The sequence below is a fragment of the Protopterus annectens genome, chromosome 3.part1 (assembly GCF_019279795.1).
Source record: "Protopterus annectens isolate FY-2018-M chromosome 3.part1, PAN1.0, whole genome shotgun sequence".
Taxonomy (NCBI): Eukaryota; Metazoa; Chordata; order Ceratodontiformes; family Protopteridae; genus Protopterus; species Protopterus annectens.
Genome location: NC_056732.1, coordinates 614,806,462 through 614,828,427, shown reverse-complemented (window position 1 = coordinate 614,828,427; position 21,966 = coordinate 614,806,462). Strand labels below are relative to the sequence as shown.

Here is a 21,966-nt window from a genome sequence, read left to right as displayed (position 1 = left end):
AAAATGTCCTTGGTAGGGACCTCCCTGAGGAAAGCTGCAGAGGTAGCTGTAGCCCTGGTGGAGTGGGATCTGATGTATATAGGCACAGATTTTCCATGAAATGAATAACAAAAGCGTATGCAGTGGGCTATCCATTTTGAAATTGTCTGTTTGGAAATAGCCTTTCCTTGAGCACCTGTAGCATAGGACACAAAGAGCTGCTCAGATTTCCTGAATGACTTTGTTCTGTCCAAGTAATAACAAAGTTGTCTGTGAATGTCCAAGGAATGTAGTAGTCTCTCTCCTTTGTTCTGTGGATTTGGATAAAAGGTAGGTAAATGAATAGTCTGATTCAAAGCTACACTGGATACTACCTTTGGCATGACGGTAGGGTTGGTTCGTAAGGAAACTCTGTCCTGATGGAAAAAGATGAATGGTTGCACAGCCATGCGGGCCTGTAGCTCCGAAACCCTGCGTGCTGAGGTAATAGCCAGAAGGAAGGCTGTTTTCCATGACAAGTATTGTAGCTCTGTTGAAGAAGCCGGCTCAAAGGGAGGCAGGGTCAGCTTTTCCAATACAAAGTTGAGGTCCCAAGCTGGGACTGGTGGTCTCCATGGGGGTTTTATATTTTTTGCCCCTCTGAGGAACTGCCTTAATAGAGGATGTGAGAATAAAGGAGGATCTGTACTGTATTGTGCAGAAATGGCTGAAGCGTGGATCTTGATGGAGGAGAAGGAAAGGCCACTGTTTAACATCTCAGCTAGGTACTGTAAAATTTGAGGTATATTTATTACCCAAGGATTCTGGCCCTTTTCTTGATTCCAGGAACAAAATCGTTTCCATTTGGCGGAGTAGGTTTTTCTGGTAGAGGGTCTTCTGGCCTCCAAGATGACATCCTGCACCTCCTTGGAGAGGAGAGTCTGTTGTGAGATTAAGGTATTCTCCATGCAGCTAGATTTAAGGTTTTGAGCTGGCTGTGAAGGGTTTTGTAGTTGTGCTGGGACAACAGAAGAGGAACTAGAGGTAGGATCCATGGTGGTGAGTGTGATAGGCTCTTTAGGAGAGGATACCAGTGCTGTCGTGGCCAGTCTGGAGCAATGAGAATCATTTGTGGCCTCTCTGCTCTGGCTTTTAATAGAACTTTGGTCAGTAGAGGAAGAGGCGGGAAGGCATAGACTGTCAATGTTGTCCAATTGAAGGAGAGTGCGTCCACTTTCCAGGCCTGTGGATGATAGGTCCTTAAACAGAATTTTTTCAACTGGTAATTTCTGTGGGTAGCAAATAGATCTATGTCTGGCTGCCCCCATGCCTGAGTTATCTTTGAGAAGACTTGAGGATTCCATTCGTGTGGGTCTGTCATGTTTCTGCTTAAGTTGTCTGCCAGTGTGTTTTCCTTCCCTGGCAGGAATTGTGCCTGTAGTTGAATTTGTAATTCCAGAGCTGTGTTCCACAGGGTCATGGCTTGCCTGCACAGGGGGTATGAATGAGTTCCCCCTTGTTTGTTTATGTACCACATGACTGTGGTGTTGTCTGTCCTTATCAATAGCTGGCCTGGATGCAGTAGGTCCTTGAAGGTCATAAGAGCATTTTGCACGGCTAGCATCTCCTTTTGGTTGATGTGTAGGTGCTTCTCTTTTTGGGTCCATTTTCCCTGAATGCACTGATCTGCCATGTGTGCTCCCCAGGCGTAGTCTGAGGCGTCTGTTGTGATGATTTGAGTTGCTTGAGGTAAACAGAAAGGGAGACCTGTGTTTCTTTGGCATGCTTGAGCCCACCACAAAAATTCCTTTTGAAGGCATGGAATGAGTGGTATAATTGTTTCCAAGCTGTGGCTCTGTTGAGACCATAAGTTTTTTAGGTACCATTGTAGTTTCCTCATATGCAGCTTTGCACATGGTATCAGTAGGATGCAAGATGCCATGAATCCCAGAGCCTGCAGGACTTTCCTTGCAGTTAGTCTGGTTAAAGTTGCCAATTTGTTGAGGTACTGAGACAGTTGCCCTTGTTTATCTGGCGTGAGGTAGGCCATCTGGGTGGTTGTATTTAAGCTGGCACCCAGGTAAATTATCTGTTGAGAAGGTATTAGTTTTGATTTCTTTTTGTTCACTGTGTATCCCAGGTAGTTTAACAGTTTTATTACAAACGCCAGATGCTGCAATAGAATGTCCTTGCTGTCCGCTTGGATCAGGCAGTCGTCCAGATATGGGTAGATTTGTAGTCCTTGTTGTCTGCAGAAGGCAATTACTGATGCCAGGCATTTCGTAAACACTCTGGGCGCAGTAGATAAGCCAAAGGGCAATGCAGAGAATTGGTAATAGGTTGAACCTGCAAGTAATCTGAGGTATCTTTTGCAATCTTGTCTGATAGGGACATGCAGGTATGCCTCCTTGAGGTCCAGCGTTACCAGCCAAGACTCCTTGCCCAGCATGGGAAGAAGCTGCTGTAATGTGAGCATCTTGAATTTTGGTACCTGTAGATATCTGTTTAGGATGGATAGGTCTAAGATGGGTCTCCAATCTTTGTCCTTCCTTGGTACCAGAAATAGTCTGGAATAAAAACCTTGACCTTGTTCTTTTGCAGGTACCTCTTGAATTGCTTTCATATCCATGAGAGCGGAAATTTGTCTTTGTGCCTCTGCCCATTGATTTTGTGGCAGGTTTGGCAAGCCTCTCATTTTTGGAAGGGTGTGAAAGTGGAACCTGCAGCCTCTGTCTATAATGTCCAGAATCCATTTGTCTTTTGTAACAATGTGCCAGTTTTTTGAAAATAATGCCAGTTTTCCGCCCAAAGGTGCTACCATTATAGCTTTGTTTGGCAGGCATAGGGGGAAGTCATTGTGTCTGTTTTCTAAATGACTGTGGTCTATCTTCTCCACCTCTTGGGGTTGGTACTTGCCACTGTCTAGCTCTGTACGATCCTTGAGGTTGTCGTCTGTATCTGCCCCTTTGAGGTCTGTCCGTGGCTGGAAAGGACCAATTTTTTGAAGGCCAGTTTCTGCTGAGGCGTGGAGGTTGTACCTGCAAGACATCTTTAACTGTTTGCATAGATTTCGCTTTTTCCTCCATTTTCTTTAGTACCTCCTCAGCTTTAACACCGAACAATACATCTTTTTGAAGTGGTGCATCTAATAACTTTGCTTTGACATGATCTGGTAAGGTTTGCTCTTTGAGCCAAGCGTGTCTACGTATGACAGACCCTGACACAGCAGCTCTACATGAGGCCTCTAAAGCATCAAAACCACACTGCAAGGTATGTTTACCCACTTGCTCTGCTCCATGCAACAAATCCTGCAACTCTTTCAAATCTGGTTGTTCTGTTTGTGTCATTTTGCTTTCCAGCTGGGATAACAAAAACTGTTGGTACTTTAACATATGAAATTGACAGTTTAATGCCCTCATGGTTAAAGTGGCTGATGTATACACCTTTTCCGCCCACCTTTCTAATGCTCTGGAATCTCTCTCTGAAGGTAAGGGTTTTTTTAGCAGTAGAGGCCTTTATCCCCTTGGGACCCTGTGAAATTGTTTCGGGGTCAGCAGTATGGCTTTTATAAAGGAACTGGTGAGAATCAGGAACCCGGTAATACCTGTCTGGTTTAACAGGGGCTGGAGGTAAAGAATCTGGATTAAGACTGGCTTCTGCGTACACATCATCCAAAATATCTAAAACAGGAGGGATAGCCAGGGGCCTATCCTGGGGGAGCAGTAGAAATTCCCTGAGCCTTTTCTTGGAATCTGAGTAATCTTGGCTTCCCAGTGAAAGTGCTCCCTCAATGTATGCAGGGTTTCCCCAAAAGAGTAGTCCTCAGGGGGGGAGACTGAGGGAATAGACTCCTCAGCATCAGAGTCTTCGAAAGGGGAATAGGCATAATCCTGGTCCTCATAATGGCCTGAGGTAATAGAAGCCTGGTCTGAGGAAGGGTAGTCTTCCTCCAATCTGGGTCTTTTGTCAGAGGTGAGGTTGAGAACCCCTGATGAGAGTTATCAAATCCTCAGCCATTTTTTACATCTGTTTTTTAGGCATGGGGCCTTGAGAGGAGGTCTGAGGGGCCCTGTTTTTTAGTTTTGATGGTAGCTTTAGATTTAGTGAAGGCTTTAATAGAGAAGGTGGTAGGCCTGAAGACGCCTTCAGAAATGGCAGGCCTCACTAAATTTTCGGTTTCCCCGCCAAGAGTGGCGTCGGTATCTGCAGTGGGAATGGAGACTGAGGTGCCTGCGACCTCGGGTACTGAAGACACCGGTAAAATAGGCACCTCGCTGAGAACCGGAGAACCGGTAGTCGGCCTAAGCGTGGTATAAGTACTCTGTGCAGACCTCGGATGTCGGTCCTTGTCTTTGCGTCTTTTTCCTAAAACTGGCATTGGTGTATCCGACGACATGATATAATTAAATTTTTTGCCAAAATAATGAAGGGCGAACTCCGCCCAGCGCTTAATAGTGCGCTTGTTGAACCTAGCACAAAAATGGCAGGCAGAGACGTCGTGGTCTGGCCCTAAGCAAGGTATACAGAAAGAGTGAAAATCCTTATGCGGTATTTGCTTCCCACAAGAAATGCAATTATTAACTTTGTCTGACATCGGTCTGAGGCAAGAAAAGTTTCCCCAATGGGGTACTTAGCTTTAAAGAAGACTTCGGCTGAAATACTGTTCGTAACTCTCAGGAGCTGACCGACCGGCACTTGCGAACTGCTTCTGCTTCGGGCACCGCGCGGCAAGAAAGACTGAAGAAAATGGCGTCGGCTGGCTCTTTTATACCCCTGCTGCACTGACGTCAGGGAAGAAGCGACAACAACCGACGCCGGACCTAGACTTTGGAATTCGGCCGACCGAGGACCTGCCTGACGGCAGGATAACCCATCTGTAATGACTGCAGCTGTATGCACAATGAACATCAGGTAATTCTGCTACTTTTTGTTTTGTGGATATACAGGAGGTCCATCAGAGTGGGGTCTGACAATGCCCTGTATACCAGGCATAGATCTCACCTCAAAAACCTGCAGGAGACCGAATATAGGAATAGGGCCTGGAGGCGGTCTGTATAGGACACATTACTTAGCCCTATATTCTTTTAGTGAGAGACCTCTGTGGACTTTCCAGTTGTTGGATATGCCTGGTTAGGTACATGCCAAAGGGTGCACTGTACTCAATAATAGGTCTGATGAATGCCGAATATAGTGGAACAATGACTTCCATTTAGATGCTATACCTTTATCTATAATTTGCACAACATGCAATGATTTCCTCACTACTGTAGACACATGATGGTCAAAGGCTAGATTACTGTCTATGTGGGTCCTCAAGTCCCTGACTACTGGTTCAACTCTAAGGGAGATGTGGTCAATATGATAGTTACCAGGGGTAGATGACTTCCTGAAGGATACTACTGTGCATTTCTTTGCATTTAGTTTGAGTCCATGGCTCAGACACCAGTTGTTTGCCTGTGTCAGCCCTTCCTGGAGAACATTTGTGTTGGTGTGGGATTCAATGACAGTTCCTAATTTGCAATCATCTGCAAATTTAGTCAGCTAGGGAGCACTGACATTGGCCTTGACTTCAGAGAAGTAAATGTGAAAAAAAGAGTGGTCCAAGGACTGATGCCTGGGGGGCTCCACTTGTGACTGGCATCTTTCTAGAGGAGGACTCTCCAATTTTAACCTCTTGTGTCCTGTCTGTGAGCCAGTTGGCTATCCACCAGGTTACACACGGGTTTGTACATAACCTCTTAAGTTTGTCAACAATGCCAGAGTGGGGTATTGTGTCACATGTCTTTACCAAGTCAAGGTAGGCAGTGTGAACCATTTTGCCTTCATCTATTGCTTTAGTGACCTTCTCAAAGAAGTCCATCAGGTTGAGTAAGCATGACCTGTCCTTGATGAAAGTGAACTGGGCTGGGTCCAGTGTCCAAAGGTTTACTACATTACTGATCACTTCCATGATAATTCGTTCCATGGCTTTGCATATAAGACTAGTGAGACTTATGGGTCTGTGGTTTCTTCAGGGTCTGTAGATGGAGGAATTCCCAAAGCAGTAAATATTTCTCCAGAGGGCATTTAAAATTTGGGCCTTAACATATTTAGGAAAGTTCTGCGGTCTAACTCAAGCATTCTTTTGCATCATTGTCCCTGTAGCTGCACATCTCGATACAGCATTCACAGCATGACATTACATTTTATTCAGTATTTGGCAACTTGGGAGGCAAAATTGGCTATATATATTTAACAAACTGATTTTAATGTCAGAAGCAGGCAAGCTAGCAACAGATCATTGCATATTAGCAAAAACAGAAAGTATTTTGCCTTGTGCCTCTGCCAGTTAACTGCTCTGAAAGATAACATGGAGGAGGTATACACTTTCTTCCCATACCTCTCAAAGACCCTGCTTTTTCATTAAGGACAGGGTTAAATGAAGAAAAGGGGTTTTGAGCTACTGTCCCAGTCGAGAGAAATAACAGCTGGTTCAGCAGTGGCATTTCTGAAGACAACCTAGAATCTGGCACTTAACATTCTGTCGGTTTTCTTGCTGCAGAAGGTTATGAATAAGGAGAAGTAGCACCAGTACACTGCCCTACAGAGCTCCCAGAAGTGGAGGAGTAGCCAAGGGCTTTTGAAAATCCATACCGAGCAACTCGTAATACATTTTTTGAGACTCAGACTTCCTTTCCCTCCTACCTAAATAACTCTTTCATCTCAGAAATGGTGGCAGAGATTGAGAAAGAAAATAGTGATAGATAGACCAAGATTTCTTCTTTAAGAGAATCTGATAGCATGGTGTCATCAGATTCAGAATCCCAGAAAATGGGAGAAGAAAGATGTGAAGCATAATCAAGCCCTTCCTTCAGATTCTGAGACTACCTCCTCTTTTCCTTAGTACATAATATAGCAGAAGACTGGACAAATGTTTTCTCTTCTGAGACTTGATGAACTATTCCTTCTTACAGAGTAATAACAGTTTCTCCCTTCTCTGCCAAGGACACCTGACGTCAGGTCTGACTGGATGTGTACTGCTCCTGGGCTTTAGCAATTTCTGCAAAGATTTGTCAGGGGGAACAGGCAAATCAGAATGACAGTCTGAGGGCTGTGAAAATAACTCAGCAGAATCATCTGTCCCTGAACTCTGAAAAGAGGCAAACAAACAAGCCTCTTCAGAAATCCCTCTGTTTTCTCATTTTCTTTACTTGAGAAAAGGAGGACAGTAGAATAACATTTAAAAGCCATAACATGCCAAAACCTTAAGGTGTCAGTTTTCAAAAAAGGTCTCAACAATTCAGCGTACTGTTTTGTTTTTTTTTGTTCCACTTCTGCTACATTCTTTTCGGCATACCCCAGTGGCACCACCCACCTCCAGGTCTACCAGCCTCTCCCATAGTCTAGGACCATCCCATTCTAAGGCTAGTCCCAGTGTGGAATGGGGGGTAGTCATGCCATTGACTGCTTCGTCTGGGGGAAATTTTTTTTTTTTTTTTTTTTTTTTTTTTTAAAGAATTATCCCTTGATTCGGTATCCGTACCTTCATTCACCTGTTATGTCCGAAGACTACTCCCCTTTAAAGACCATACCTAGATGACCCCCCACCTCCACTCTAGCACCTAAGGTGTCAAAGCCCACCTGAGCCATAGTTAGAAAGTTATCCCTCTACTACACAGTGCTGGCTAGAATTGACCCTACTTCTAATTGTTTTAGATGCACCTCAGCCAGTCCTGTTTGTCCCAGACTACTGAAAAAAGACAGACAAACGAGTCTCTTCAGAAATCTCTTTGGATACTTTTTTTTTTTTCTTCACTATCAAGGGGAAGAATAAATAAAAGAGTTAAGCCAAAGTCAACCGTACCAAAAACCTTTAGATGCTGGTCTCAAGAAAAAGTGTCAGAAAACAGAGCATAATTCTAATTGTTTTAGATATAAAGGATAAGCAAATATCACATGACTTGACGTTGTGATTTTCATATAAACAGAAAACACATGTCATGTCGGTGTCCTTGTAAGGTTTCTGCCTTCCACATACATATTTTTCTTTCCTAAGGAATTTAGGCTAGAAGTTGATATAATTTTCTATTGCAAAAAAGGAAAGGTCCCCAGTGTGGTATTTACCTTTCCAAAAACTGAAGACGAAAGCACTCCAGGGTACTGAAGCTACTAAGCTGATCAGACTTCTAAGTGTACCAATAGCAAGAAAGTTTTGAATTTTGGCATTTGTACATCCTTCTTAAACCAGCACAGCTGTATGCTTGAGTGGATGTACAGTGTACAAGGAAAGAATCCAAAGCTTTAGTAAACTGGCTGAATATCCAAGATTCTTTGCAAGACACACCCCATATAGCTAAATGCTACTATAACAGTGATCTAATGATGAACACCATATTCTTCCATCAACTCACTTTTTTAATTAATTTAATGTATTTATTCACTTTTGCAATTATTTTATACTCATCACACATGAATTTAAGGCCTCTGAATGCTCCTCATCTTGAGGATTAGCTTTATCAACATGATTATCAAAGTTTCTTGCTCTAGTTTTCAATCAATGATATTAACCACTTTCATGGAACTCTTTCCTCATCCATACTTTGGGCAGCAGCCATAGCCTTAGCGTCCTCCATGCAGTCTGGCACTACGCTTAGCCTCTGAGGCTTGCACAGTGAAGTAACCAACATCTCACTCCTTTTCCCCCAATTGTGACATAAAACAACGTTAATAGGTCTTGGGAACCAATGACAAATTGACACAATCTATGGAAGTCACTAAATAACCACTGGTTTCAAAATCTGCTCTTAAGAAAATTCAAGACACATGGAAAGTCATGGTTCTGTCTACCTAAAGTCATCCGAAGTACAAATATGATTTCTCTGTCTCTCTCTCTCTAAGTATAAGCTCTACAGCTACTATACAGACTTGCTGTTCATTTAATTTTTCTTGCAGTTTGTGCGTATGTGTCTGAAAATCCTATCACCTACTTTGTTAACTTTGTTTTAAAAAAAAAAAAAAAAAAAAACGATACATGGCCGCTTCTGGTCATTTTCTTTCCTACTACACCATCCACTATACAGCTCTGTATTTGACTAATATAATTATATCATAGTTGAAAATGGGCCCAACAGGTCCAGTGAAATTACCTGGTAAATAAATGTATAAACAGATTACACACCAACACATATATAAGAAAACACCTTTACTGAGATGTCTACCTTGTTGGAAATCTGTTGGTAATGTTGCTCTGTGGTGTGTATCAAAGTCTGGTCCAAGTCTACCATCAATACCAGTTTCTGGTTTCGATGTAGCCGCTGTTGATCTTCCCTTCCCAGTTGTTCAGCTTGCTAAACAAGGACAGAAATAATCAGAATAAGAAACTAAACAGAAATTGCATAATGTACCTTCAAAATCATGACCATGCACTCAAACTCAGTAATGAAAACAATTTCAGAATCTGCATATATGATTCACATATCATTTTGTCATTTTTATACATACAGTGTTCCATTTAGCCTCTTCTTGTGCTGAACCTCTTCCATGTTAGAGGGGTAACATACCATAGCAACAACAAACTTCTGTCCACATTGCACAGACATAAACATCTATCTGCTGCAATATTCAGATGTAAATAATCTATAAAACATAGGTTGCTCTGTGGTGGAAAAAAACTCAACAGAAGAAAACAGAAGTGACAATAATCTTCTGTAATACCCAAGGAAAACACAGTTTTATAGCAGTCTAATATAAAGCTCAGACATACAGGACTGTAAAGTTAGGTTTTGACATTTAAATACCAATGATATCTGTAGCTCTTTCAAAGGGAACTCTAAAATGGAACAACAATGGTATGTCATTATTTTCTGCTGCTCAACATCCAGAGTAAAACTGCCATTGCTTATGCCCAGAAATATCACATCAGTGCTTCTTGCGCTAGCCTGACAGATGTGTCCAACTGCCACAGACAAATGCTTACCTACAAACTAACGAGGACACCTTCCTGTAACAAATAAAATAAATGCATTAAGCATGTCTGTTAAATTACAAACCTCCTTTGTGAAATTCTCAATTTTTTTTCTAACTATGCACATTTGCAAAACATCCCTAACATGCAGCCAAATTAAGAAAGAGCCCAATGGAGCATAAAATAGAAGGGAAAGAGAGGATACTTTGCAGGATGACTCTACTCCTAAAATACAAATCCAGGCTACAGCACTTAGTAAATATGTGCACAGTTGTCAACTGTACACCTGTTCTTGAAGCAAACATTACAATCACTCTGGCTCTGGAAATGGGCATGCTAGACTTTTACCTGCACCAGACTGTACAGTTAGCCAGCCATTAATACAAACTCTGTCTTGGTCCTGGTTCTCCTCTTTTGACCAAAATACTAAAAAGGTCAAAAGACAGCGTTCTTTGAAGGAAGAAAGGGAAAATTAACAAACTTGTCCAGAAATGACCTCTAAAAATAACATAGGAATGCTTCTCTAGAAGGACCTAGTCTTTATAAAAAAGGTAAAGACTTAAGCACAAGGAAGGATGGAGTACAAAAATTACTTGTTAAATGAAACTGAGCAAAGACCTCTTTTGCAATTCTAAAAAGTAACAATAAATAAATACCCTTCTAGACTTACTGTGCCCTAAGAAGTAAGAATCAATCCCTCAGCTGAGTGGATACCTACATAATGAAAGACATTCTTCCCAATGACAGGCTTCCAGGAAAAAGAAACATGAGTGAATGAATGAATGAATGAATGAATGAATGAATGAATGAATGAATGAATTCAAGGATCAGCATGAACAGGAAATAAAAAGTCTATAAATGTCTTCCAAACTAAGGACTAATGTCCTTAAACTACAAGGGAAACTGTCTTCACAAGTCCTATAGATGGGCTCATCCTCTCCAGCAATCACAAACAAGCATGTTTTCTCAGAAGACCCCACCACATGGTGCCATAACACGTCAGGATATCAGAAGTCTACATAAGTACAATAAACCCCCAAAAGTACAGTTCTGTACCTACCATAAATGTAGATGTTCGAGTGTATTCACTGCTGCAGTCATTACACTTGGGTTATCCTGCCGTCAGGCGGTCCCGCAATCGGCCAGAGTTCCAAAGTCTTGGTCTGGTGTCGGTTGCTGTCGCTTCTTCCCTGACGTCAGTGCGCCAGGGGTATATAAAATGCAGCCGACGCCATTTTCTTCAGTTTTTCTTGCCCCAGATGTCAGGTGCCCCCAAATAGGTAGGCAATACATATTGCTAATAAAACATACATAAAAGGTAAAACCAAAACCTTCAATTACCAGCAAATACACCACATAGGTAGTATAGGATAGAAAGGTATAGATAAGTTCCAGCTAAGGAAGAGGGGATGGAGGGAGGGTAACCTGGACTGCAGCAGTGAATACACTCGAACATCTACATTTATGGTAGGTACAAAACTGTACTATGTGTTCATCGTGTTTCACTGCTGCAGTCATTACACTTGGGTTGAATCCCAAAGCTGAAGTAGGGTGGCTGGTTCTATAGAGGATTTGGGGTGGCTATGAGGCCCTGCAGCACTGCAGTGGCAAAGCCAGCTCTGGATTTAGAATAAAGAGGCAAGTGATAATGTTTGGTAAAGGTGTGCACTGAACTCCAAGTTGCAGCTTCCAGGATATCTTTGGTAGGTACTCCTCTAAGGTAGGCAGTTGAAGTGGCTGTTGCCCTGGTGGAATGTGGCCTAATGTTGCTAGGTACAGTTTTCCCATGCTGTGTGTAGCAGAAACGGATACAATGTCCTATCCACTTTGAAATGGTCTGCTTTGAAATAGCCTTTCCCTGTGATCCTGCAGCATATGCTACAAACAATTGCTCAGTTTTCCTGAAAGCTTTTGTTTTGTCCAAGTAGAAACGTAGCTATCTGTGAATGTCCAATAAATGCAGAAGTCTCTCCCCTTTATTCTGGGGATTTGGATAAAAAGTTGGCAAGTGAACAGTTTGGTTAAGAGCCACACTGGAGACCACCTTTGGCATAAATGAAGGGTTTGTTCTTAAAGAAACCCTGTCTTGGTGAAAAATGATGAAAGGCTCCACTGCCATTAGTGCCTGTAACTCTGAGACTCTTCGTGCTGAGGTTATTGCCAGAAGCAGAGCAGTTTTCCATGACACATATTTTAATTCTGCTGAACTGGCTGTCTCAAAAGGAGGTAAAGTTAGTTTTTCCAAGACAAAATTGAGGTCCCAAGTTGGTGTTGATGCTCTCTGGGGCGGTCTTATGTTTTTAGCCCCTCTGAGGTACTGTTTTAGCAATGGATGAGAGAAAATATGAGGATCTGTGTTGTAATGAGCCGAGATGGCAGAGGCATGGATCTTAATGGATGAAAAGGATAGGCCTTTGTCCAGCATCTCAGTTAGGTATTGTAATATCTGAGGAATATTTGGGACAAGAGGGTCAAAGCTTTGAGTCTGGTTCCAGGCACAGAATCTCTTCCATTTTTCTGAGTAGGATTTCCTGGTGCTAGGCCTCCTGGCCTCCAAAAATGACACCCATAACAGCTTTAGAGACAGGTGTTGTCTGCTTGACTAAGGAATCTGCCATGCAGCCAGGTTTAAGGTTTTGAGCTGGCTGTGCAGGATCCGATTGTTTTGTTGAGTCAGAAAATGCGGAATTTGAGGTAAAATCCATGGCGGGCCTTGAGCTAAGTTCTTTAAGATTGGGTACCAGTGCTGGCGTGGCCAGTCTGGGGCAATCAGGATCATTTTTGGCTTTTCTTGTCTGGCTTTTAGGAGTACCTTTGAAAGGAGAGGCAGTGGTGGGAAGGCATAAACTTTTAGGCTTTTCCAGCTGAACGAGAGAGCATCCACTTTCCATGCTTGTGTGTGGTAAGTCTTTGTGCAGAAATTCTGTAGTTGGCAATTCATTGGGGAGGCAAAAAGATCTATGTCTGGGCTCCCCCATTTTTGTGTTATCATGCTGAATACTTGTGGATTTAATTTCCACTCGTGAGGATCCATGATGTTTCTGCTTAAGTCGTCTGCCAGAGTATTTTTCTTTCCTGGCAGGAATTGTGCTTGCAGATGAACTTTATAGGTTAGAGCTGTGTTTCACAAGGTCATGGCTTGTCTGCAGAGGGGATAAGAATGAGTGCCCCCTTGCTTGTTTATGTACCACATAACTGTGGTGTTGTCTGTCTTTAGTAATAGTTGTCCTGGATGCAGAAGGTCCTTGAAAGCTGTTAGGGCATTTTGTACAGCTAGCATCTCTTTTTGATTGATGTCAAGATGCATTTGGTCTGCGGCCCACTTCCCCTGAATACATTTTCCTGCCATGTGTGCTCACCAGGCGTAAACCAAAGCATCTGTTGTTAGTGTCTGCCTGGCTGTGGGTAGAGTGAAAGGCTGTCCCTTGTTGAGGTGACATGCCTGTGCCCACCATTGAAACTCCTGTTGTAGGCAGGGAATAATTGGTATTACTGCTTCCAAACTGTGACAGTGTTGAGTCCAAACACTTTTTAGGTACCATTGTAATTTCCTCACATGCAATCTGGCATATGGTATTAATAGTATGCAGGATGCCATGAACCCCAAGGCCTGCAGAATTTTTCTTGCAGGGAGTTGGGTTTTTGTTGCCATCAATTGATAGTACCGAGTCAGATGTCTTTGCTTGCCTGGCGTGAGATAAGCCATCTGGGCCGTTGTACTTAAGCTGGCACCCAGGAATATTATCTCTTGTGAGAGCACTAGTTTTGACTTCTTTTCGTTTACTGTGTACCCTAGGCAAATTAGCAATCTTTTTACAAACGCCAGATGCTTTAGAAGAATGTCCTTGCTCTCTGCTTGAATAAGGCAGTCATCCAAGTATGGATATATTTGAATTCCTTTTTGTCTGCAAAATGCAATTACTGGTGCAAGGTATTTTGTGCAGACCCTGGGCGCAGTAGATAAGCCAAAGGGCAGTGCAGAGAATTGGCAATGCATTGAACCAGCTATGAATCTGAGGTATCTTCTGCAATTTTGTCTGATAGGGACATGCAGGTATGCCTCTTTCAGGTCCAAAGTAACAAGCCAAGCCATCTTGCCCAGCATGGGAAGAAGCTGCTGAAGAGTCAACATTTTGAATGTCGGAACATCCAGGTAAGTATTTAGAGTAGAAAGGTCCAGTATGGGTCTCCAGGCTTTGTCCTTTCTGGGGACCAGGAAAAGTCTTGAATAAAATCCTTGTCCTTGTTCCTGTTGTGGCACTTTTTGAATAGCTCTCATGTCCATGAGGGCTGTAATTTGTTTTTGTGCCTCTGCCCATTGATTTGGTGGCAGGTCTGGCATTCCTTTTAGCCTTGGTAGAGTGTGAAAGTGGAACCTGTAACCTTGAGACAGAATATTCAGAACCCATTTGTCTTGGGTGACTATATGCCAATTTTGTGACAAAATTGCTAGTTTTCCCCATAAGGGAGCTTCCAAAAGGTAAGTGCTTGGCATTTGAAGGGGGGAGTCATTGGGACTGTTTACTATAAGGTTGTGACTTGTCTTCCCCTCCTTTTGGGGTTGAAGCACCCCACTGTCGTGGTCTGTAAGAGCTTTGGGGCTGAGATCTGCCTCCTGGGCGTCTGTATCTGCCTCTTTGTGGTCTGTCTGACATTGGAAAGGACCAATTTTTGGAGGGCCAATTTCTGCTAAATCGAGGTGGCTGCACCTGTAAGAAATCCTTCCCTGTTTGCATAGATTTTGCCTTATCCTCCATTTTCAATACCTCTTCTGCCTTAACACCAAATAAAATATCCTGCTGTAAAGGAGCAACCAATAATTTTGCCTTAACATGATCAGGTAAACCTTGTTCTTTTAACCAAGCATGCCTTTGTATCACAGACCCTGTAACTGCTGCTCTACAGGAAGCCTCTAATGAATCAAAACCACATTGCAGAGTATGTTTTCCCACTTGTTCAGCTGCATGCAATAAATCCTGCATTTCCTTATAGTCATGATGTTCTGAACTTGTAAGCATTTTCTGTTTTAACAGAGACATTAAATATTGTTGGTATTTAAGCATGTGGCAATTTAAAGCCCTCACTGCTAAAGTTGCAGAAGCGTAAACTTTCTTCCCCCATCTGTCTAATGCTCTAGAATCCGTCAGAGGGAACTGGATTTTTAGCTGTGGAAGCCTTTACCCCCTTTGGGACCCTGGGAAATAGTTTCTGTGTCAGCAACAGGGTTTTGTAAAGAAATTTGTGAGAGTCAGGGACTCTGTAGTATCTGTCTGGCTTGACTGGAGCAGGGGGCACAGAATCAGGATTTAAACTGGATTCAGAGAACACATCATCCACAATATCTAACACTGGCGGAATAGCAAGGGGCCTGTGCTGAGACAATAAAAGAAAGTCTCTGAGCCTTTTCTTGGATTCTGACTAATCCTGGCCCTCCCAATGGAAAGGCTCCCTCATGATATGTAAAGTTTCCCCAAAAGAGTAATCCTCAGGAGGAGAGGCTGAAGGAACTGATTCTTCAGCATCAGAGTCCTCATAAGGGGAGTAAAGAGTATCCCTGGTCTGAAGAGGAATCAGAAGAAATGGAAACCTGGTCAGAGGAATCATAGTCTGTATCCTGCCTAGGCCTTTTATCTGGAGGGGGATGGGAACCCCTGATCAGAGTAATTAAGTCTTCGGCCATTTTAAGCATCTGTTTTTTAGGCATGGAGGCCTGTCCAGGTGAATGCTGTACTTGCTTCTTTGTCTTTAATGGAGTTTTAGACTTGGCTGTAGATTTAATGGTAAGTTGTGAAGGTCTGAAAACACCCTGAGAAGCCGATGCCTGTTCAACGGCTCCGGACCCATCTGAGGGATTAGTTTCCGTAGGCCCAATACCTTGAGTTTTCAGAGGCCTAGACATCTCCATGTGGGAGTCGGAGGCGGCCTGTGGCTCTGAGATAGCGGGTGTCAGGGGCTGCGAAAGCGCCTCACTGAGAACCGGCGACTGGCCTAGAAGAGGCTTCATCGTCAGTTTTGGGCCTCGGATGCCTGTCCTTATCCTTGTCTTTGCGTTTTTTGTGTATTCCGGTCGTCGGTTGTTCCGATGGCATGGTATAATTGAACCTTCGGCCAAAGTAATGGCGAGCAAAGTCAAACCAACGTTTAATAGTGCGTTTGTTAAATCTAGCACAAAACCGACAACTAGTGACGTCGTGGTCTCGGCCTAGGCATGGAATACAGTAAGAATGAAAATCCTTATGAGGTATTTGCTTCCCTCAAGAAATACAATTATTAACTTTTATTGACATCGGTCTGAGGCAAGAAAAAGTTTCCCCAACGGGGTACTTAGCTTTATTGAAGACTTCAGTTCTGAAATTCGAATTGAAAATCTCAGGAGTCGGCCGACCGGCACTTGCGAACTGCTTTTGCTTCGGGCACCGCGCGGCAAGAAAGACTGAAGAAAATGGCGTCGGCTGCATCTTATATGCCCCTGGCGCACTGACGTCAGGGAAGAAGCGACAGCAACCGACGCCGGACCAAGACTTTGGAACTCTGGCCAACTGCGGGACCGCCTGATGGCAGGATAACCCAAGTGTAATGACTGCAGCAGTGAAACACGATGAACATCCCTTCATTCATCCCTAGTCTCTAGAAAACAAACTTTCTACGAATCAGGCCAAAAAATGGAGGATGCTGCAAATAAACTGCTAACAAGTAATCTACATCTACACGAAATTACCTCTCCAATTTAAAAGGACCTCCCAATAGCTGGGTCTGAATGGAAGGTACTGTCCAAGTGCAGAGGATGAACAATAGATTTACCTGTGAAAAAAAGTAAGTGATGTACTCACCATAACATTCCATCTGTGTTGTTGCCTCTCATTTGCTCTTCAACTTATGGGTTTCGGATCCGAGCATCTCGGCTGTATACCAAAGATGTACGCTAAATCATCAGAGCTCCTCCCCTACCCATGATGCACCTCTCCTCCAAATCCCCCAGATCAAGTTTGTCGCAACCCAGTATATCACAACTCCCAAGGGCAGGAGACATTACACAGAATAAGGTAATCAGCCAAGCTAGGATACTTCAGCAGCTCAAGGGAAACAGGAGTATCTGTCCAAAACAACATCTGTTAGGTCCTAGAAAAGGCAGGGGGATACAGGGAGGGAAAGTTGAATAGCAAATGAGAGGCAACAACACAGATGGAATGTTATGGTGAGTACATAAATTTATCTGATGTTGTTGCCTTCATTTGCTCTTCAACCACTGGGACAGAGTCCCCAGCCACTAAAGAACTTGGGAGGCCTTCAAAGAAGGATATTCCAGAGCACAGCGGAACCAAACTGCCACTCGTCCCTCTCTAACACACAAGACACAAAGGCAGGGCATTTCATTTAGATGCTTTAATACACAGAAACACATCAGGATGGATAGCACCAACATAAAATATAAACAAACTGGTTAACAGACAGACCTTACATACATACATACGTATCTCAACAGCCTACTACAAAATGGCAGTCAGACTTGCACATGCTCAGTATTTATACACTTGTGTAAGCCCTTGAATAGCTTCTTAAAGGTACATACACACACTGATCTACATATTCCCTCTTAAAAAGATTGCCCTTGGTAATAAAATCATAGACATGCATTATTAGAGAAATTAGAAACAAACAATGCTCATGTCCAAGTTGCCATGTATCTATTACATGGTCTGGAGATACGACCGGATCTCGTAACATAATCTGGAATGAATTTAGCAACAGGGATAGTCTTCGGTGAACAACTTGTATCAGGAACTTCTGGATTCATCACACGAATGGTAATATTTTCTGGAACTGAACATCGTACAACTCACTCTAAGACACAGTCTTTTTCACAGGCTATGTACTGTGGTATAGGCTCAGACACTATGCTTAAATGTTTCCAATTCCACCTAAATTCTGCTCCTTGTCATTCCACAATGTAGGATCTCGGCTGTGGCCAAATATTCTTCACGACACCCATCCAATCATAACCTTTGGGCATTTTCATCCTTTACCACTTCGCCTTCTCGCAGTGGATTGAGCAGTTTGCTGGTCTGAAGGACTTCTGGGTTAAATGCTTCTTCAACAGATTGGTTTTCACTGACCTGTTGTTACTGACACATGGAACCCACAACTGACTACTGATTGGTAATGTGGTTCTGGTTTGTCTTGACTGAGGTCTCTGAGCAGTTGAACCAAGATGTTTATTATGAAGAATGTTCGATTTTCAAGAGATTCAGGAAAACATCACTATTACCTTGTTTTGACTTCTCTAGTAACTGTTTTGCACTTTGAACTGCATGTTTTGCCAAATCATTTGACTGCGGATACTCAGGGCTACTCGTGACATGAGTAAAGTCCCATTCTTCGGCAAATCTTTTGAACTGTTAGCTTGTAAACTGTGTGCCATTATCAGAAAGAACTTTGTGCAGACTACCATGGACAGCAAAATGACACTTCATCTTAGTAATGACAGTACCGGATGCTAGATTAGGAAGTAGATCAATCTCGAACCAACTGGAGTAAGAGTCTAATACCAAATAATATTGACCATTCCACTCAAAAATGTCGGTAGCTACTGTCGACTAAGGTAGTTCAGGAATCTGGTTTAGCTGAAGTGGTTCCTTCTGTTGATGTAGCTTTGTACTGTTACACACGAAACAAGACAAAAGTACTCTCTCAATGTCTTGTGACACAGAAGGCCAAAATACTAGACCTCTCACCCTTTTTTTGGTAGTTGGTTCCTAGGTGAACACGATCCAAGATAGTAATGTACTCTTGTTGCAAGGACTTTGGAACAATTCATTTTGGACCTTTCATAATGACACCTTTGTCAGACAAAATCTCATCTCTGTATGGAAAATAAGGTTGCACTTCTTGAGGTAAACTAGATTGTTTTGATGGCCATCCTCGATTGATAAAATAGTTGAGCCTTTGTAAAACTGGATCTGTGGCTGTGTGATCTCTCACTCATCAAGACGTGTGGAAGAAAATGTCTCACTTCCATGACTTCAAAATCAAGGTTCTCATTCTCATGCTGTTCTGTGGTGTTTTGGGGAGATCTGGATAATGTATCAGCAAGATAAAGAAGTTTGTCTTTCTTGTAGACAAGAGTGAAATTATACTTTTGCAATTTCAGCATCATACGCTGCAATCTGGTTGGAGCTGTATGCATAGCCTTTCTTAAGATAGTGACTAGAGGCTGGTCTGTTTCGATCTGGATAGGTCTACCATAAACATATTCATGGAACTTTGAACATGCAAACAACTGCCAAAAGGTCTTTCTCTATCTGAGCATACTGCATTTCAGTTTGGGTAAGAGTTCTCGATGCAGAAGCAACAAGTTGTCCTTCATAGAATGACTACGCCAAGACCAATTTCGAAGCATCACATGAAAGAGTAACTGGCTTGTGAACATCATAGTATCTGAGAGTTGGTGGACTAGCAATTCTCTGTATCATGACATCAAATGCTCTTTGGTGTTGCTCTAACCAAGACCAGGATACATCTTTATGTATCAGCTCTCTAAGTGGTGCAAACAGTTGGCTCAAGTCTGGTATGAACTTGCTTAGGTAGTTAACCATGCCAAGAAAACGTTGCAGGACTTGAACACGGTCTGGAGCTGGCATCTCAAGAATGGCTGTTTGCTTTGAAGAGTCTGATCGTAGGCCTGAACTAGTAAATAAATCACCAACATAAGTAACATCTTGTAGCCTGAATTTGCATTTCTGTGGATTGAGCTTAAGATTCCCCTGATGTGGCCTTTCCAGAACTTTTCTGAGGTTTCTGCCATGCTCACCATAACCTCCTACTATAACAGCGCAAGGATACCCAGAAAAAAAGTTGCTCCATTGCACATTGAAAAACTTCACTTGCAGAATTTATCCCAAATGGCATTTTCAAAAATCTGTACCTGCCAAACATAGTACTGAAAGTAGTGAGCAACAATGATTTCTTGTCAAGCTGAATTTGCTAAAATGAACTCTTTGCATCAAAGACAGAAAAAAAAGTGGCATTTGGCATAAGTGCTGCAACTTCTTCGACTGTGCACATTGGCTGACAAGGTCTTTTTAGTGCTTTGTTCAAATCTCATGGATCAATACATATTCTGATGTCTTCTTAGTTTTTCTTATGAGCTACTACCATGGAAGAAGTAGTCATCTGGTTCTGCAACTGGACAAATTACACCTAGTCGCACCATTTTGTCTAACTCGGCTTTGACTCTGTCCTGCATGGCTATTGGAACTTTTCCAGCTGTCCTGATAACTGGACTGACAGCTGGACCTAACTTCATGGAGTACACAACTGGAAGCTTCCCTAGTTTGTTTTTGAAGAGATCAGCATAGGTTCATAGAGTAGTACTAAGCTAACTGCTCTTGCAAGCCATTTTAAGGCAAGCCATTTTAAGCCTAGCCAATTATCCCTTGTGAGACTCAAACCTTACACCTTGTGTTTGTAACGCAAACACCTTAACCACTAGGCCACCCCTCCCAACCCTAGGTAGAAAAAATGTACTGGTCGAAATTAGAGTAGTGGTCTTTTAAGCTAACATGATGGACTTCCTTGTTAAATGAAAGCAGTCCCATTTTCAAACGGTCTCTGAGCCCTAACAATGACTGGACGTGCTTCTTGACCACATAAAATAAGTCGTTGCTTCTCCCAGCAGAGTAACATGAAAGCACTACTGAACCTTCAGTATGTATTTTTTCACCTCCATAAGCAACAAGCTTTGTACACCTTGCAAGTCAAGCCTTTCACCATGACACACTCAAGCAAATGTTTCTTCTGACATAACATTGTACTTTTAACCTGTGTCAGCTTTGAACTCTATGGGTCTTCCATTTACCGAACAGTACAAAATACTTCATTCTTTGCCAATAAATCTACTGCATTGACTGTTTTATAAAGCACTGACACACCATCAACAAAGAGTAGGGTTGCAGCTCTCTAACTGATCAACTCATTTCTTAAAATGTTCCCTTTTAATAAAATTTGACTTACAAAACCTTTTGAACGGATTCCATTTACTGAATTTGTGGCATTGTTGACCAAAAGCTAAACATTTCTCCCTTTTAGATTCATGATTTCCACCACAATTGGCAATGAAACTGAGTTGGGGTTCATGCTTTGAGTTTGCTGACTCACTCTTATGCTTCACTGAGACTGTGCAAACTCTGCAACTTGCTAGAAAGCTCTGGAGTTTACCTGTGGGTGCTTCAGGGGCTACAGTTGCTGCCATGTGTTTAGGGCTCTTTTTTTTTTAACAACATGCTACATACCATCAACATGAGCTTTGTCACTGCGCCTTCTAGAGACGCCTTCTAGAGATATTCTCATTTGCATGCACATTTGTGTGCTTTTCTGTGAGCTCATATATCTGACAAATTTTAATGGCATTATTCAAAGTTAAATCACGGTCACAAAGCAAAACCCACTGTCACGAAGCAAAATCTTTTTCATAGCATCATCTTTAATAACACACACAAGTCTGTCCTTTATCAACTCATCCATTAAATCACCAAATCTGCATGTTTTTGCCTTGTTACTCAAGTCAGTTACATATGCTGCAAAAGTTTCACCAGGCTTTTGATCCCTTGTGTAAAATAAGTACCATTCCACTGTAACATTTGTCTGGGGGTTGCACATTTCTCTAAATTTATGTTTTAAGCACTTGGGGTCCTCCCTTGACTCAGTCTGTACAACAACATGACAGTTTTGCCCATCTCCTGCATAGACAGCAGGTGCACTCATAGGTTCATAGGTTCATACTAGGCTATCTGCCCTAGGGCATTTATAAGCCTAGCCAGAGTGTGTTTGGCTTTCGCCACCCATTTTAAATTAATTTTGCTATGCCCTTTTTTGAGGTTAGTATACCGTGCCTCTAACAGTGACACCACTCCCTTTCAATAGCTTCTGACCCAGCTAAATTAAGTAGAATAAATGTCTTTGTACAGTCATCTTTATCAGAAAATGTAGCCTGTATGAAAATGCCATACTCAATCAAACACTCGGTAGTTCTCTGAAATATTATTGTCAAACACAAGTGCACTGGGTTT

General features: G+C 42.5%; 1 protein-coding gene across 3 annotated transcripts in view; it reads right to left on the bottom strand.

Moving 5' to 3' along the window:
* Positions 1–21,966, bottom strand: part of CTDP1 (CTD phosphatase subunit 1) — a 2,700,378-nt gene that overhangs the window by 1,445,345 nt on the left and 1,233,067 nt on the right. For all 3 annotated transcript variants that reach the window (XM_044066995.1, XM_044066996.1, XM_044066997.1), the window contains one exon: positions 9,156–9,284. In XM_044066995.1, the coding sequence (XP_043922930.1) occupies positions 9,156–9,284 (129 nt within the window). The remainder of the gene's footprint in view (positions 1–9,155; positions 9,285–21,966) is intronic.